Source organism: Podarcis pityusensis (genome assembly GCF_964106645.2).
Source record: "Podarcis pityusensis genome assembly, chromosome: 2".
Classification (NCBI taxonomy): Eukaryota; Metazoa; Chordata; class Lepidosauria; order Squamata; family Lacertidae; genus Podarcis; species Podarcis pityusensis.
The window spans coordinates 24914733-24934412 of NC_138029.1; the positions used below are offsets into that span (position 1 = coordinate 24914733).

The 19680-nt window shown below is 44.0% G+C and overlaps 1 protein-coding gene across 2 annotated transcripts in view; it reads right to left on the reverse strand.

The window, feature by feature from the left end:
• The window catches only part of WIPI1 (WD repeat domain, phosphoinositide interacting 1), a 52506-nt gene extending 33882 nt beyond the window's left edge, over positions 1–18624 (reverse strand). For both annotated transcript variants that reach the window (XR_013982691.1, XM_080994818.1), the window contains exons 1-3: positions 18343–18624; positions 8225–8307; positions 3829–3998 (exon numbers count right to left, since the gene is read on the reverse strand). Coding sequence is in view for 1 of the 2 variants with exons in the window: in XM_080994818.1 (XP_080850944.1) it covers positions 3829–3998; positions 8225–8307; positions 18343–18410 (321 nt within the window). In the remaining variant the exon portion in view is untranslated. The remainder of the gene's footprint in view (positions 1–3828; positions 3999–8224; positions 8308–18342) is intronic.
• Between the last annotated feature and the right edge of the window lie 1056 nt (positions 18625–19680).

Here is a 19680-nt window from a genome sequence, read left to right on the forward strand (position 1 = left end):
AAAAAAATACAATGAACCTTCCCATAACTTATCTTTCATTTGCTTGTTTCCTTGACCTCCTCACACCTCCCTTTTTTGTATTCTAGTTCAGTTAGCTATTTCAGCAAGTCCTTTCCATCTTTTCCAGTTTTTGTCCTATATTTTATCTTAATATAATGTAACTTTACTTTCCCTCCTTTCACCATTTAACAATCTGTTTTTTCTTAATCCTTTATAGCATTTCTGCTAAAACCACATTACTTCATTCCAACATCCTTCTACCATTCCTTAATTTTACAATGTTTCTGTAAATAAACTTTAAATTTCTTCCGATCTTCTTCCACCGACTCTTCTCCATGGTCTCGGATTCTGCCAGTCATTTCCGCCAGTTCCATGTAGTCCATCACCTTCATCTGCCATTCTTCCCGGGTGGGTAGATCTGTGAGGATGTGAGGGCGATCTGGCTGCGACATCTGTCACCCCACTGATCGCCAGGGTTGATTCGGCTGATCTGGCTGGCTAGGCGGGTGTCCCCTTCCTCCCTCACCGCTCCATGTGCGTCCCTCCCGAAGCTGCGCGCTCGGTGGAAGAGGACGACCATCCCAGATAGAAGGTGTGTACCGTTCTTCGGTCAAGGGTATACGATAGCTGCGCTCCCCTGCTAGAACCTCCAAACAAGCATTTCGTATTTCAAAACATGAGCTTGAGATAACCCGGATACAGCACCTAGCATTTATCAATGATGATGATGGTTCAGGCTGCAATCCTATGCTCACTTACCGGAGAGTAAGTCAATTGGGCTTACGTTTGTAGAGACACAAAGTGCTTTAGCTGTCATATTCTTCCAGGTGTCAAGATAATGTGCACAGCATTAACCATTATCAGACTGGCTGGAAAGTTATGCTCCCATCCACACCTCTTGCAGCGGCAACCACCAACACTAAGTTTGAAATCCTACACTTACTTGGGGATTCAACGGCAGCTACATCTGATGGGCCACGCATAAGGTTGCAGCGCACAGCCACTGAACAGGAGGGAAGAAGACAATGATAACGTATTCCCAGAGTGCAAACAAAAAGGTCTTGTTTCTTTGAGGAAACAGCCTTGGACCTTGGAAACAGCAGCAAGACCTCATCAATGACAAGCTGCTCCTGTATCTGGCATCAACCAAGATTAAAGATGGAGTCTAGACTGTTGTTGGCCAATCAGCTTTTGCCAATGAAAACTGTGCCTGTGCTCTGAAGGGGTTATTTATGTCGCAGGTATTTTAAAAACGGGGAAATTGAGCACCCAAAATAATGCCAGTGTATGACCAGAAGCTCTGAGGCCCCAGAAACTGAAAAAGGTGATATTTCTAATAAGAACTTCATCACAGGTGTTGATCATTTATTTGAAACCAGGATTTTAGAATTAAAAACTTACCTTGATTTCTTTCTTTTTTTAACTTGAGGAATAGCCTTTGCTACTTGAAGCCAAGGCTTCTCTGATTTTTGAGAATATAGAATCTGCTATGCCCTTTCTAGCTACAGAATCCCAAGCATAGCATTGCCAAGTGGTCACACTGCGTCATTTCGGTAATGCCTTCCAGACAGAAAATCCCTGGCATTTCCATGCACCTCATACTTAATACTAGGAAAACCGAAGAGTTTGCATCATGCCTATAGTTGAAGATATTCCCTGGCAATCGTAAGATAAGCCCTGTAGGATCAAGCCCATCTGGTCCAGCACTCTGTTCTCACAGTGACCAACCAAATACTCATGGAAAGCTTGCAAACGGAAGCTGAGCACAACTGCTATTTAGAGGTGCATACTGTTACTGACCATGGAAGCTGAAAACCTGGTGGCGACTTTCATGAACTGTGGCATACATGGTAGCTGAGCTTCTAGCATTGAGTTTTTAAAGCACTCCTAAGTGTTTTGAAGAAATTTGACTCTTGACTTTCCCTTTCAGCTTCCTCTGCACCAACTCCTTCATTTTTGGAAAGTTTCCTCTTCTGCAGTCCAACGTGACATCTTTAATGATAGCTGCCAGCTTTGAATTTTCTAACTTAGAATTATAATTACATAGCTTTTGCAACTGCCTATAAAAGCAAAGTCCTCAACTACCTGTTTTGTCTTTTAAAGCCTGCTGTTAACTCCTAAAAACAAATCTTTATCTTACATTCATTTCCTCTTCAGGATGAGCACTTTAACCTTTCTTTTTGTCTCTGCCATGAACCCTTCACACACCTGTTGCAATTGCAGTGTACCTTTCTTTAAAGGGGGCGGGGGCTGAGCAAATATGTACACACAAGTGTACATAGCACAGAGTGTGCAGTGACCACTGAGGGCTGTGAACAGCACAAAGAGTTCAAAACAAATCTCCTGTGTTGACACCCAGCCCAGGATCTATTTTACTGGTGACACAACACCACTGATGTGGAAGGAGGCCCTGATCCCTGGTGCTCTTACACCTGCAAGCTAATTAACAGGTTCAAGTAAGGCTCTGATTCAAATTCACAAGAAACCAGCCATTACTTCAGAACTGTGACCTGCACATACATATGCATGTTTAAGTAAGGATGTTTGTTTTGGACAATAGGAATCAACGTAGTGGAGTACCTTTCCCGTTAGGAAATGCTAATAAATTTGAGGCTTTTCAATTTAGGGCTGACAGGGTGGGTGAGAAGACAACCGAGAGAGCAAGGCATAATATTCATAAAATTCAATGTAGCATGGAGGGAGTGAATAGAGACATTTTCCTCTTACAGTCACAGAGTGAGCATCTTTGGCAGGAGATTCAGACAGAAGGAAGTACATGTAACATATTATTAACCAATTTGGTGATGGCTACAAGCTAGATTTAGAAAGGATAAAGCTCATTGAAGCTGGATCCATCAATAGCATGATTGATAAATGGAACCTCCATGTTCAAAGTATACCTGAGGTTACCAGATGTTCAGGACAAACAGTGAAAGACCACCATCTTTATGCCCTGCTTGCGAACTTCCTAGAGGCTTCTGGTTAGCCACTGTTTGAAACACTGGTTTTAAGTAAGCCTTCAGTCCCTTACAGCAAGACAGTTCCTTGATGTTCTACAGCACAACCACCACTGAATGCAATGTCAGCACATACAGGTGTAAGCTGAATCACTCTGCACTTCTAGCCAGGGCAATAGAGAAGCCTCAATCCCTCACTCATGAATCCTGAGACACTTTGTCAAAAGCCAGGAGCTACACTGCTGACAACCAATGGCCAAGATGCAACCCAACAAGGATTAGTAGCAGAACCTCTGCTCCAAAGGAATCTGCTATATTCACATTTCAGGGGTGGGGGGTGGTTAGTTCTTCCCACCAGTCAAAACCTCTCACCACTTGGAAACCAAAACATAGTTTTGCCAACATGTGCAACTAATAACTGTGCTGGAACCCAGCAGCTCCATTGAAAACGATTCTTCCATTTTCAAAACTAAGGTTTTCCACTAAGGAGTCCAATCAAGAAAAATAACAGCACACGCACAGAGAAACAAACTTTGCTCTTATGAAGGTTTTGTAAAGTAAGAACCAGAGCCAGGCTGGGCTAAGGCAGTTCCTGCTTCCTAAATCATGCAATGATGCTGCAATGTAAAGAAGATGGGTAGACTGCAAATGGCAAGGGATGGTGAGGCTTGGAGTCCGGCAATGTTCCCCGACCCTGAGTTAAAAGGAGTACTTTATTGGGGGGGGGGGGGATGGATAACTACTTGCAATCCAAGAGGAATAGTTCTTCTGAAAGGGATGTAGCAAGACTAAGACACAAACAGTACGAGCAAGAAAATTCAAATCACGCATCTTTATGACTTGAGAGTGAGCAAAGTCCCTAATCTCTTACCTGCCGATTGAGCCGGACAGAGAGGATATTGCTAGAGTAACTGTAGTTACAGATTTCGGTCCCTTTCTTGAAATGGTAGACATTCATCTGCCGAGGCTTTGTGCGACTCACCACCACCACCAGGCTGCTGGAGAAGAGGCGCTCTACGATGTAAACATCCGGGATTTCATCTGTGGGGTGAAATGAAAAGAGATGGAAAAGCTCTTGCTAAGAGGAGGAGAATCATACACGCAAAAGGGCAAAATGCTGAGTCATCAACTGTTTTCTAAAGATTCGCCTCCACTGTCGGAACTTTGCATAGGTCACATTCAGGGATAGGGAAGTCAGAGGCAAATGGCTCATCTCCAGAAGGAATTTACAATCAGCTTCTTTTACAGTATCTGTATGATGCTAACTTGAGAAGCCAGTTCTCCTACTATGAGAGGGGTGTGTGGTATAATAAGCTCTAATAATACTTTTTTTCCTCCCTCCTAGCTTAGGGGACATGCACCCCAACAAAAAGGGGAAATGTGAATTGCCCAAGGCAAGCTGACAAAATAAGACAACCTCCCTGGAGATACAAGGCTCTGTCGAGTGGGAGGAAACAAAATGGGTTTCCAGACGGAAGGGACAAGATGTACATAATCTCATCCCTTCCCTGTTTGACAGCCACAGTTGGAAGGGATGACCCGTCCTTCCTGAAGGAAGGCTGAAAAGGGGAAAGTTTCTAGGCCAGTGGACACAGTATTAGATTATAAAGTTCTCTTCCTGGCCCCAGTCCCAAAGTCAACCTGCACCCAAGCTATCTTTGCTAACAGCTGTTTAGTCGCATGAGCCAAACAAGCAGGGTTTTTTGTTTGTTTGTTTTTTTACAATCTTAGACTGTGTGAGTTCAAATGTCTGCTTGCCAGCTAATGCAACAGAAATGTTGCAGGACACCATAAAAGAATTTCAGAATGCAAAAAGATCTCCGGTTTTAAACAATGGGATCCCAGCCACGGACCCTAATGTAATCTACTTGGGTTGTCTGTGGTATTTGCAGCAGGAGTTTCCCACCATACAGAGATAGACTAGACAGAAAGGAGGAAGTAGATAGAGGGGTTTCACCATCCCTTATAATAATAGAACTTGGGGTAATCCAATGAAGCTGAATGATGGAAGATTCAGGACAGATAAAAGAAAGTACATCTTCACACAACTTGTAGCCTCCTTGCTCAGGCTTTGGGGGAAGGCGGAGGTACTTTGAATTGGATTTTTATTGCTGCTGCTCTATTTGTGTGAAATTTATGTTGTCCTTTTACAATATTCTGTTTACTTTTTTTTTGTATTGTATTAAGGCCTGGATGGCCTTAAAAGGAAATTTAGATATTTCTGTAGATCTCCCTGCCTACACTTCCACTGGAATAACAATAGGCTGCTTTGGACATAGTGCTAAACCATGGTTTAGCATTACAAAAATGAAGTGCAGTGAGCCTCAGGCTCATGCGCTTCCTTCTCCTTCTCCACCAAGGCCACAACCCTTTTGCTTCCATTTTAGATTAACTGCAGCTTGCTATATGGTCCAAACCTACACATGAACAGATTAACCTTAACTATTGTTAATGGAAACAAGTCAACGTCAAACCATAGTTTATGAAGCTGGCTTGATTCTGCTAGCAGTAATTAAGTTTACCCAGTCTAATCACAGACAACACATTTAATTGAAGTAAATCTAAAATTTACTTTACAGTCACACCAGAGAAGGGGAAGGCGTTTGTACATGAACCCAAGAGTCACACAGGCTTTTTCTCAAAACATTAAACCATGATTTACTTTGGCATCCAAAGGCAGCCATTATGGAGACATACAATACATGTATGCAATCTATACCCATTTAATTATCTAAATAATGTAATTGAGAGTAGGATCCACTGAACACAGTGAGATTTACATCTGTGTAAGTATGCATAAGGGCCTAGGACTTGCCGATCAGAAGGTCAGTGGTTCAAATCCCCATGACAGGGTGAGCTCCCATTGCTCGGTCCCATCTCCTGCCCACCTAGCAGTTCGAAAGCACATCAAAGTGCAAGTAGATAAATATCTTCCGGCAGGAAGATAAACGGCGTTTCCGTGCACTGCTCTGATTCGCCAGAAGCGGTTTAGTCATGCTGGCCACATGACCCGGAAGCTGTCTGCAGACAAACACCAGCTCCCTTGGCCTATAGAGCGAGATGAGCGCTGCAACCCCAGAGACGTCCGCGACTGGACCTAATGGTCAGGGGTCCCTTTACCTTTACCTTTAAGTATGCAAAGGGTCAGGCTATAACAAAGTGGTAGAAATACGGATCTTCCTATATGCAAAGTTTTTAAAAAAAACAGCTGAAGAGAAAAATTATCATCAACCGTATTTGTGACTGCAGGAAAGGACAGGAGAGGTGGGATTTCAGCAGTGTTGTGGAAGGTGCAGCTGAACGATTTACTTGTGGCTCAAAAAAACACACAAAAAAACTGGCAGGTCAGGTTGCCCTGAAGTACATTGTCACAATCTGGCCACAGAGTGCTACCCAAGGACACAGTTCAGCATAGTTTTAAACTGACCTGCAATAACTGGGCAGACCTTGGCTGACAAATGTGTATCTTTGTGTTGCTAAGTTGCACGAGAGCATGCAGCCAAATGGAAGCCTTTTTAAAAAGAGATATTTAAAGTGAAACGCTAATGACAGCAACCACAACGCAGGATGTGTATTTCATTTAAATGGAAAGCTGATCTTTGCCGCTTTGTTTTGAATTTCTAATCTTGTTTAAGCACTTCTAAGTGTGCTTTATAAAATCATTTCCCCTCCCCGTTTGCAACCCGAACCATGCCCGAGACTACGAGCTCTTCAAAAAGAATGTGGTTCTGTGGCATACAAAGCAAAGGCCACTTTAGGCTGTTTATGGGAACATAATATTCCAAGTGCCTAAAAACACAGCTTTACTCCTCTCTACGATGACCTCATGGAAATATTGAACTGTGAGCAAAGGAGGCTTGAAGGTTGCGGGGGGCAGGGGTGTGTGGCAGCGAGATTAAGCAAAAACGTGTGGGCAATTTTGAAATATATGGAGGAAAACACCTGATCCAGCCAAGGGTAAACATTTTTAAGTCATTCATTTCAGCACTTATATAATTTCCATTGATATTAAAGTGATAAAGCCACTTGATCATGCCTACCATCAGCAAGAGGGGAACCAGCCATACACCAAAGGACAGCAGAAAAGGCAACGGGTTTGAACTACAGAATGATAGGCTTGGGTTAAAAAGAAGGAAACTGTCCCATCTATATCACTCAACATTGGGTTGGCGGAGGCAGAGTTGAGGTGACAACAAGAGTCTCTTATTTGAAGGCTTTCAAGGAGAGGATGCTTGACAAAAGGCTGGTCTTGAGCTTCAATGGCATGTTTTGTAGCCAGTTCCCTGCTGTCACCTATGATGAACCAAACGGGGCGAAGGGGCAAGTCAACCCTGAATACCCTGAGCATGGCAATCTATTTGCAGGGTGGCAGCGGGGGAGATTCCATGCGGGATATCCCTGTGATTGATCCCTGCACTTTTGGTTGGGTCACTGAAATATTAGTTCAAATCACACTGATCATTTTTTTAAAAAAAGCAGCTCAACAGCATCACTTATGGAAGAGCTAGGGAAGCATTTCAAGAGACCCACAAAGATCACATTCTGGATCTGCATGTAACATAGAATCAGAGAATTGTAGAGTTGGAAGGGGCCCTGAGGATCATCTATTCTAACCCCCTGCAATAGCAAGAATATGCAGCTGTCCCATATGGGGAGCAAACTTGCAACCTTGGCATTATCAGCACCATGGTCTAACCAACTGAGCTATCTGGACTTCACATAAGTTACTGCGGGCCAGCTGGGCTGCCTTTAGGAATAGAAAGGTCATTGTTTCACATTGAAGCTCCTCCCCCCCCCAAATTCTCAGACTCTTTACTGCAACGCACAACTGCGTTTTCCCAGTAGTGATCACGCCTTTTTACTCTGGAGATACAGCTCTGGATATTTGAAAACGTTGGCTCGATCCCCACAAGTCAGTGAAGATTGCACAGCTGTGCATTTAATTTGCTCCAACTCACAGCAGAATGATTGGGACTGAACTACTAATGCAAATAGGCTCAAGACTGCTTTAGATTCATACTGGTGTCCAAAACAAGGAAGAATCTCCACCACTGTTTTATGCTGTCTTTGTGGGCAACTGTCCCTTTAACGCAGCTGCGTCTAGTGCAGTTTGAACACAAGCAAGGCCGCAGCCAAGATATGCCATCTGTTTTCTAGCAGGAATGATAAAATGGAATTGCTCCATTGAGGCAGATTAAAGTGCTGTAATGCAGGATAATGCCTGTCATCAGCCAATATTTTGTTGTATCAAAACAGAATGGACTTACTGCTTTCATGGACCTGATCCAGCTGCTCCACAGAACTCAAGGAAAAAAGCCTGTACCCAGTTCTGGTTCCAATAGCCAGGGAACTGCAAAAGATAATATAAGCACTGATTACGTGAAAGCTTGGCACATTCTGAACCAGAAGGATTGTTTGGCAATAGGAAAATTGGATCTGATGGGTTTGACGGCAAGATTAGGGAAGAGACCTATGGGTTAAGGAACTCATTCAGAAAGGTGCCTACAGTTACAAGACTAAAAATCTTACCTCTCAGCTAAAAGGTTACAAGCTACTTACAAAAACCAAGGAAGATTTAGAGAAAGGAACAGCACTGCCCAAGCCCTAAGAAGCCAACAGGGACCCAGATGTGGAAGTACTCAGAACAGGGAGCGGGGATACTATGACGAGAGACTAACCCATGAGCATGCAGAACCAACTGGAAGGGTGAAAATTAAGAAACTTTAGAAGTTTACCTGGGATAATAAGGGCTTGTATTAGGGAGAGGAAGCAGAAGCACATCTGTACTTAAGATGATACAGGGTAGCAAGCAGATGTGCAAATATTACACACATCACAGCCATTATTATTTGTATAGATTTGTAAGTCATCTATACATAATTTAAGGAGCAGTAAAAGAGTGGAGCGACAAGTCTCTGATCCAAGGAGCATACAATCTAAATTAAAACTGCAGGTGGGTAGCTGGAAGAGACAATGATAATGACACTGAATGGAACCAGATGCAGCAAATGGTACTTAAGACTTTGCTTTAGCTGTGGATTAAAAACCTGAAGCACAGCTGTGGCACCTGTAGGGTTCTAGGTCCCGTAAGTTCCAGACAGCATGGCCAATCATCAGTAATGTAGTGCAGCATCAACTAGAGAACCACAGGTGGTGAGCCCCTGTGCCTGTTCTCCACCGGGAGAAGAAGGCTAGTTTGCTCAACCTATACGTATTTATTACATTTATATCCTACCTTTCTTCCACAGAGCTCAAGGTAGTGTACACAGAGCTCTCAAGTATTAAGTTCATAGGCAGCATCCCATCCAGAAATTGAAAAGGCAGTGGCTTGCTCAACCTCAGAAAGTTTGCAGAATCGTGTGCTATCAGACCATAATAACCCTGTGCCTGCACATTATGTAGTTACGTGACCAATGAAACTATCAGATGACAGTTCTGCAACAGTTGGCTTGCCCTGCCAAATGTACACACAGCAGGTACAAAGCATTACATTTAACTGCTGTCATGCTGACTTGCTTGATCTAAGCAGTTGTACATGTCAATTTTCATTTGTGATTACCTTAAAATATCCTAAAATGAAGACGACACATTTGTGTATAACATACAAGCGTCCCTATCAGTTTTCTTCCAACGCTCTTTGTTCAAATGCTCAACAAGCAAATTTTCACACATATACACACACTTGCTAACTAACACGCTTTCTACTTTGCCTCCCACACCTGTCAGATATATTGACATATGCAAGCTAATCTTCCTACCTTTCCTGACTAGTGGTTGAAGTTGTGAATGAGTAGGCAATTAGGAGACTGAAGAAGAAAGGTATAATAAAATGCATAAGAAGGTGCAATCCTAAACCCAAATGAATACAGTGGGATTTACTTCCAACTAAACATGCATAGGATTACACTGTTAATCTGTCAACAGAGAGTTTATGACTGCAATCCTAAGCATGCCTAACTAGGAGTAAGCCCCACTGAACTCAGTAGGACCTACTTTAAAGTAGACATGGTTACAATCCCACCAAGATTTTCCCCATCCCTGGGCTGAAGATTTCATACACAGTAGTGATAGCAATGGGATCCAATGAACAGAGAAATCCTACCTTACATCGACTAAGCTGAAAGGAGAAGATCTGCTGGCAGAGTAACAGCCACATCCTCTCCCAGCCACCTCACTGTGGGCAGGGAATTAACTACCCTAGGACCTTAGTTCCAGAGGTATATCAAGGGAACAAAGAGGCTTAGGATGTGACATCTCTTTTCCCACCACAGATGCATACTGTTTCTCCCTACTCCACCAATGGGAACTCTTATTCCAGCAGAGCTTTCCACATGTGGGCCAGAGGACATCTAGTGGGATGTTGACCTGCTAGCCTACTTCCATCTCTGCTGGCAGAGCAGGACTTAGCTTCCTGAGGCCCTTCAGCTGGCTAGCCAGTGTGAGTCAGATTGTTCCCTTAACTGATAGAGATACTTACTGGAATAAGGCGAGATTTGGGCTTCAGAGTCAACCCAACCAGGTAAGTAATGAAAGCAAAATAGGCAAAATGTTATCCTCTAATGTTTGGCAGCTCGCTTCCTTGTTACTTCCCCTACCCCAAACTATAAGACACAGGCATTACATTTATATATTAGTTAAGAGACATCTTCCTGTCTCTTTCCAAATAATCCACATTTAACTTCCAATATAATTTATCTGATACTTCTTCATCTACCAGGCTTTACATTTCTAAACATAGAGATTTTGTGTGTGTGCATATAAAGTGACACGCAGGTACTGCTGATCTTTTCCATAATCCTCATTTCCCCACTTGGCCATAGAGACTTGCCACTGACCTATGCTAGTCCTCAGCCTTTTTACACTCACAATAGGGTGAAAGGTAGACACAAAAATAAATGCAACTTCGCTTCTCAGAATAAATGTGCACTGGATCTTTAGCACATCAGCAACCCAAACCTCGGACAAACAATTCCATTGGGATCTGAATGGCACCATTATATAGCAATTTGCAACCTGGCAGGCATGAATCAGATATAAATAAGAGAAGCAAACCTGTAAAGCAGGAAATGTGACACAAGAGAGAATTAAAACACTGCAATGGCCTTTCAAGTAGTTCTAGAGAAACACAGAATGGCATAAGAAGGGAGGCTGCCAGATACTGATGACATTGGGTATATTGTGAAAGCTGTCACTCAGAATTATCTGAGCAGGAAGGGAAGGGATGTTGCTCCACCATTCTGTTTCCCAGAAAGGCAGAGCATATTCTGAGTTCAGGTCTTTATCAGCCCCATTCTGTTATTTAGCATTTGTTAGGGCAAAGAGTACTAAGATTAGACACAACCTATTAAAAACCTAATTTCATACAACCATTCCACCATGCAGGTAGAGAGGGCTGTTTTTCTGAATGTTTCCCCAATATCCAAGAAAAGCTACACATGGAAACCCAGCTGCCAGGGGAAAACCTTCTGACCCCAAAACTACCCCCTCAAAATACTACTGCCCTTAAGTGCAGGAAATTTTATGTTAGGGACCATTCAAACATACAGCCTTTGTCTTGCAGTCTAAAATGGCACAGCCCAGGATGCTTATTCCTATCTTATGCAAATTTCCTCTGAAACGTCGGCTCACATGAAGGGCTGCAGAGGTAGCTTTACTTCTATTATTAGAAGCTGTAGATCTTAGGTATTGCACAGAATGCAATCAGTAACAGAAGGATCCGTAGCTTTAAAACGTTATGTGGGAGATAGGGACTAGCTATGTCTCACGTTCATTTACTGACGCTCCAAATATGGGAGCAGGACCATCAACGTTTAGACAAGATCAAAATTCATCTGCTACTGATGACACTCCCTGTCTCATTTTCCAACTTCTTACCTTCTGCCCTGGTATTTCATGCCTGGAACAATTTTTTCACATTTTTTGAAGCACTTGCTTCTTTTCTTTTAATTTCCTCCTCACAATCCACTTCTTCAGCAAAGCCTTTTTTTGACTCTCTTCTAGGCTTACCTCACATGCACTTTTTCGGTTACCGGATTCTCCTTTCTCACCCACATCTAAAATGTAAACTGTCCTGACCTCTTCTTCCTATACATTTATCTTCTCTATCCAATGTAGACTCTAAAGCTTTTGGTTAGGGGTTGTGTTGCTCCCCTGCCCCAATACTATACGGATGCCTGATTATCGTCTTCCAAAGCAACTACAGTGGTACCTCAGGTTAAGTACTTAATTTGTTCTGGAGGTCCGTACTTAACCTGAAACTGTTCTTAACCTGAAGCACCACTTTAGCTAATGGGGCCTCCTGCTGCTGCCGCACCGCCGGAGCCCGATTTCTGTTCTCATCCTGAAGCAAAGTTCTTAACCTGAAGCACTATTTCTGGGCTAGCGGAGTCTTTAACCTGAAGTGTCTGTAACCTGAAGTGTATGTAGCCTGGGGTACCACTGTATTCTATTCCGAACTTAAAAATGAAAAGCGTTATGCTGGTGGTCAACAAAAGCGGTTTAAAGACTCTCTCAAGGCAAATCTTAAAAAATGTAGTATAAACACCGACAACTGGGAAACACTGGCCTGCGAGCGCTCCAATTGGAGAACAGACTTTACCAAAAGTGCCATGGGCTTTGAAGACACTCGAACCCAGGATGAAAGGGAGAAACGTGCTAAGAGGAAGGCACATTTGGCAAACCCTCACTATAATCAACTCCAGCCCGGAAACCTATGTCCCCTTTGTGGAAGGGCGTGTGGATCCAGAATTGGTCTCCACAATCACTTACGGACTCACTGTTAAAACCGTGTTTATGGAAGATAATCTTACTCGGCTAGGAGTGATCGCCAAAGAAGACGACGACGACTACTACTATACAGCACCTAGCACTCAGCAGATGCAAAGTAAGAGTCAAATAGCAGTAGTAACATTGATGCTGTGGCATAGCTTTGGAGTGTGTTATGTCTAGGTTCTAAGTCTCCCATTTGCTATGGCTTTACTGGGTGGTTTTGGTCAAGTCAGAGTCAGTTCTCCATCTTTAAATGGGAATGAAAGTGAGCCAGGTTATATTACTGCTGAGACAGCAAGCACTATGGAAATCAAGATGGGATTTATACTACACACATGCACACAAATTCCCACATCTATGATGAAGGACTAAGGCTGTCTCTTCTAATAGTGAGCCCAGAAAACTGAATCAAAAGGAAGATAAAGTTTGGTCATGCCTGGATATCACACTAAGCTTTCAATCATAGCTCAGGATATGCACAGTGTAAACCTGAATGCAGCCCCTCTCCTGCTGCTTTGCAAAACATGTCAGAATTCGACTCTTAACCATAGTTTGTTGATTTGTCCAGACTGGGAACTATGGTTAAGCGCTTCCATACAAGCCAGGATTAAAAGCAAGATTTAAACTAGGGCTTTGAAGTTGGCTCATTTGGAAGCTCTTAATCTTAAATTCCAGGTTTAGACTGAACAATAATCTATTATTAATGTTCAGAATCCTGGTGGGGGTTTTTTGCTACTGGCACAAAGGGGAAGAGTAAAGTGGCAAAAAGGGGCTGCATGCAGGTGAAAGCCACTTGCACATATTCCGACTCATGAAGGACTGAAAGCTTAGAATGATGTCCGAATATGGCAGATGTTGCACAGGGATGTTCCATCTAACGATGAGCGTACTCATGCAGAAGCCCAGCCTAGTTTATTGAGCTCTAATTCACCCTGGAAACCTTAATTTGTCCTGAAGCAGGCGCATCTGGAAGCCAGATGGGCAGACACAAGAGACTTTTAATTTGTGGTGCCCCTATGCCAAAGAGAAGGAGTCTTTCCCATTCAGAAGACAGTGCTTCCACTAAGATTTTACACATTTTGCCCGAAAATTATTTAACCTATGATTTGTTTGTAGAAAGGGTTTACATACCATGTCACATGACTGGCTTTTCTGACCGTCTGTGACCACAGGAAATAAACTTCTAATTACCAAATGCCTGGAGACAAACAGGGGTTAGCTATGACATAGTTTGAACTTCCAGAGACACTGATCTGGGCAGTATTGGAGACAGACTGCTGAATTAATGGACCTTTAATCTGATCCAACAAGGCAATGCCTTTTCTTGGAGTTCCCTTCCTCAGTTTAAGAATCTAATCCATCTGTGCTCCCTTTAATTTGCCCACAGTTTATATTCTTATCAGTATGGTTTTATTATCAAAACAAAATAACTGCAACAGGAGCTCACACTAATAGTCAATCCATCTCCAGCATTGTATGGAATGATCCCTCCACTGGTGTTCACTTCCAGATCCCCTAAACATCAGGAAACACCCCCAATCCACCTAACATCTGAACCTAGAATGTGTCACATCATGTGTTAAACTAATTTGACTTTCATTCACTGTGCCCTATGGCAAAGTGTTTCATAGACCAATTAGGCAGCAACCAGTATGAAAAGCCTTCTGCCTTTTGTTTGTTTGAAACATGCTCCCTGATGACTTCCTTCAATGTCCTTTGTTTCTCGCATTTTGGCTCAGAGCAAAGATATTTCCTGTTCACAGTAATATATTTCTGGCTCAGAGGTTGCTTCCCTCCCCCCCCCCCCCCCAAAATTATAAAGTGATAAGATGTCAGACCTCAAGTTCACCTTTCTCCACATCCTGTTTAAGGCAATGACCAGTTCCTCAGGATTTATTGCACAGCACTAACAACCACAATGGAAGCACAGTGAAGACAGGAGACTCATCCTGCACCTTAATTGCACGTGATTAATGTGACCAGAAAAATCACATTGTAACTTGTTTAATGCAATACGGCAGTTGCTGGAGCCTGTTCAACAACTTCCATAGTTGGAAACTGCTACAACCCTTGAAAGACCCTGGAGAGAGAGAAATTTTTTTAATATAAAGATAAGATAGATGGATGGATGGGATTGGGTGGGGGAATGAGAAAGAGGATGTTTTGTTCTCATTCGTTTGCATTCTTGAGCACTATTTGACATCCAAGAATCAACCTTCTCTCTGCAACCATGAGGAAAACAAGAAACTTGTTTTCATAGAACCACAGGGGTTGTGGGGGCCACAAGGGGAATACCCAGTAGCGAAGGAAGTCCATGGGCAGCGCTAGGGCTGCGGGGCGCCCTCCAGCGGAATGAGATATGTGTGGTGCGCGGCTTGCAGGGGCGCCCCAGTTGCCACCTCTCTCCCGGCCGCAGCCACCCTCCAGCTGAGGGGAGGTGGCTGGCACCTGCCCCAGCTCGCCTCGCCCAATGGGTGGCTTGCCCCACCCCCATGGGCAGCTGTCCCAGGCACATAGCCCTGGGTGCCCGAGTGGCTAGCTACGCTGCTGCGAGTACCATGCCACCCTGCATCAGAGGAATGTATAAAAACAAACACCAATCTGTGCCAATTCCCGTTTCAACAACACCAAGAACTGCTTCATATATTACAGTAGATGCAGGCATACCTTAGTACTTCGGTGTGTATCACTTTCTATCCTGAAAACGTACAAATGTAGCTACATTTCTTTTACACTGCATTCACACTTCAGAAATCTGGGCCAACCCTACATCTTGTTTCCAAAGCATACAAGCAGTAAAAAGATGGACAAGTGCCTCACACATTCTAGAGTAAAAAGAAAGATATGCTAAACGTTTAATGCATTGCAATATGTGGTCCTACAGGATTATATACCCCAATAGAAACAGGCACAAGAGTTTAAGCCCTGCCAAAGGGATACAGTGGTACCTCAGGTTACATACGCTTCAGGTTACAGACTCCACTAACCCAGAAATAGTGCTTCAGGTTAAGAACTTTGCTTCAGGATGAGAACAGAAATCGTGCTCCGGCGGCGCGGCAGCAGCAGGAGGCCCCATTAGCTAAAGTGTTGCTTCAGGTTAAGAACAGTTTCAGGTAAAGTACGGATCTCCGGAACGAATTAAGTACTTAACCCGAGGTACCACTGTAATAGTTTTCCTTTAAAACCGGGGGGAGGGGACCTGCGGCTCTCTATATCAGGGGTCAGCAAACTTTTTCAGCTGGGGGCCAGTCCACTGTCCCTCAGACCTTGTGGGGGGCCAGACTATATTTTTTTTTGGGGGGGGGGATGAACGAATTCCTATGCCCCATAAATAACCCAGAGATGTGTTTTAATAAAAGGGCACATCCTACTCATGTAAAAACACGCTGATTCCCGGACCTAAGGTGGGCCGAATTTAGACGGCGATTGGGCCGAACAGCCCCAGCCGGTATCATCAATGGTCAAGTACAATAGTAGCTGCAGTTCAGGAAGTTATAGGAGGGCCACAGCTTCCCCATCTCCAGTTTAAAGCATCCTTCATCAAGGAGGAGTCCGTTACTGTCTGTCATCAGTGCACATCGTTTCAGTTAGATTTTTAAGAAGTGGGACAACTGAAACCATACTTGGGATTTAAACTGTGAACACACCATTGTGGCATTTCCTGTTGCCCTTCCTGCTAAACAAGATTGCCTTTCCTTTTCATTTGGTTCACGGGATAAGCTACAAAAGGCAAGTACAGGACAGAAGAGGAGAAAATGAAAAGGCATCATCACAGCCACTGCACAAAGAGCTGGAGAGTGATAAAAGGGGAAAGCCAGGCTTTGGGGCTTGGCTTCAGTTCTTTTGGGATTTCTAACCTATTCTTGAGCTGGTGGAAAGCTAGCTTATATAGAATCATAAGGCTGAGCAACCCAAAGTCTAACCATATTCAACTTCATACCCCAGAGCAGTGTTTCCTAACCTGTAGACTGTGACCTGCAAGCGGGTCACAAAGCTTGTGCAAGTGGATTTAAACCTAAACCCAATATAATTATTGCTTTTAATCCTGTAAACTGGTATGATGATACCTATTACAACTTTTTCTTTTGTTGGCATATTATAATGATGTTTACATTTGTATCCGAATGTCAGAAAGGCTCAATCCTTACATTTTAGCACTTGGTAACTACTCTCTGGTGGCAAATTCAGTGACAGTTTGCCAAGAGATGCTTATATAGGGAGTTATTCTGAGTGTTACAGCTCAGTTCTGATGCACAGGCACTTGTGGTGAGCTGTCACTGAATCTGTCATGAGACTTAATCTTTTAGCCAAGGATAACCAAGTTTGCTTAGTTAAACTTTTCCCACTACTTTTCTGCTGAAGAAACACAAAAGTTTGAGTGGGTGTGGAACCCATTTGCAGCTGATATCACAAAGTCGTCACTGAATTATCATGCGATAGGAACCTCAAAGGAAAAATATTTGGAAGTGAGATTATCTGAATTTTGGATTCATGCTACCAAAATTACTCTGTTATTACCAAGTATCCTGAGCTTGCTGGTGAAGCAATACAAGTGCTGATGCCATTTGATGGTACATAATTTTGCGAGACAGGCTTTTCAGCAATTATGCCTATGAAGATGAAATACAGCAATATCAGATCAATAGTGACCTGAGACTATATTTGACAGCCATCAAACTCCACAATGACCTACAAGCTCAGCCATCCCACTGATACTCTATACTGATACACTATAACATGAACAAAACGATTCAAGCAATTCACAGTTGATTATATCTAAACACTGCTTGTGTAACCCTATGTTCTTAGAATAATTTGCAATAGCTTATGAAGCAATACCCTGCAATCAGATGATTGGTGTTCTTACATCTCCATTAAAAACAACAACCCTTAATAACTTTGTAAATAATAGAAAATGTGGTGTGTGTGTGTGTGTGTGTATATATATATATACGCACATTTACACACACACACACACATATATATATATATATATGTATGTATAGACACACACACACACACACACATATATATGTATTTGCTTGATGCCTCAAGTCATGGTTATAACACAGGCAAACATGCAGTTAAACATGTATGAAAATGATGGGTGCTGAAGACCTAGAGTCCAAAATTTACGCAGTAATAAATCAACTGGTCACTATGCGCAGTAAATTTCGACTTGTTGGGACTTTTTAAAAAAATCGGGATCCACACAGCTCGTGGGGAAGTGTGGCGATAGGGAAAAGCTTATCCATCACACACCAGACTTAACTTTTTGCCCACGTTATCCTAATTTTAGCGCACCTCAGAGAGCGGGAATAATCCAAAGATGCTGTTAACAAGATCTCCAAACTAAACCGGGTATCCATTAATTCTGTAGGCACCGTTTCCACGACCCCGCCCCTTCTTCCCTTCCTTTCTTCTGTTGTTACTATTATTATTATTATCCGCGTCCCCGCATTCCCCAAAGGCCGCCGTCCCTTCCCCGCCTTGGGCAGCCTGGAGGAGAGGATGGCTTCGCTCCCTGGGCTGGGCTCCCTCTTTCCCCGGGGTGGAAGCGAGGGGACGGGCAGGGAAGGGGAGCCTGACCCGCTCTGCCCTCTCCCCACTCACGTACGTGCAGTCCTGGTTGTAGGAGAAGCAGCTGAGCGCCTCCGGCTCCCCTTCTCCGCCGGCGGCCTCCATGGACGGAGGTCGCGCCGAAGCCCCGGCCTCGATTTCTGCCCCTCGCCGGGGTTCGGCGTCTATCTCCCCTGCCGGACTTAAGTCTTCCCGCCCCCCACTCCGCAGTCACAGCTCCACGGCAGAAGCGACAGCAGCAACAACAAGCCTCGCAGTGACCGCCGGCCTGAGGGCGGCGCCATCTTCCCGGCCCAGCTTTCCTATTGGGCGGCGAAGGTTCAGAAGGGCCGCCTTTAGCTCCGCCCCCCGCTTCGGACGGGTTGGGAAGCCCTCGGTTGCAAGCCTGGGCTCCGGAGCTCTCAGGCCCCGCCCATGACGCCAACAGGGCCGGCAGCGATTGGCCGGCGAGGTGGAAACAGCTGACGGTGGCCACGTGGTTGTGTTGTGGTGGTTGCATCAGCCTGGAAGGGTGTCGGAAGTGGGCGGCAGGTGAGCCGCCGAGCGATGAGCTGGCGGCAGCTGCAGCTGCAGGCTCCGCGGATCGCCGCCCTTTTCCCGGGGCCTGCTTGAGCTTTCCACGCTGCGTTCTTTTGTTTCTGCTTTAAACGGATTATTTCTAATTACGGCTCTGGGTTTTTGTAAACGGGCAGCCCGTTACCTCATTGATTTGGGCGGAATGACTACTGTAGAATAAATCATTTAACCATTACAACCTAACGACGCTTTATGCTTTAGTTTCTCTACCTTTTTCTCTCTCTCCGTTATGTTTTCTATTTTTCTCCTCCCTCATCGTTTCGTTTGCACTTTTATGATTAATAAAAATAATTTATTATTTATATGCCAACCCTCTAACTGGGATAATCCGGATGCTCTGGGAAGCTTCCAACAAGTCAAAACACAGTGAGACAACGAACTTTAAAAACTTTTGTTGTTTTAAAACAATTAAAAACAATTAATTGCAACCAAAGGCTATAATCCAGTACATCGTTACCTAGGAGTGCATCCAGTTCAACTCAGTGTTCCTTACAGTGGTGGTGCTGTGGTCTAAGCCCCTGAGCCTCTTGGGCTTTTGCTGATCCGAAGGTTGGCAGTTCGAATCTGCGTGACGGGGTGAGCTCCCGTTGCTTTGTCCCAGCTTCTGCCAACCTAGCAGTTCGAAAGCATACCAGTGCAAGCTGTACCACTGCAACTGAAAGGTAAATTGTGTTTCCATATGCTCTGGCACTCGTCACGGTGTTCCGTTGCTCCAGAAGCGGTTTAGTCATGCTGGCCACATGACCCGGAAGGCTGTCTGTGGACAAATGCAGGCTCTCTTGGCCTGAAAAGCAAGATG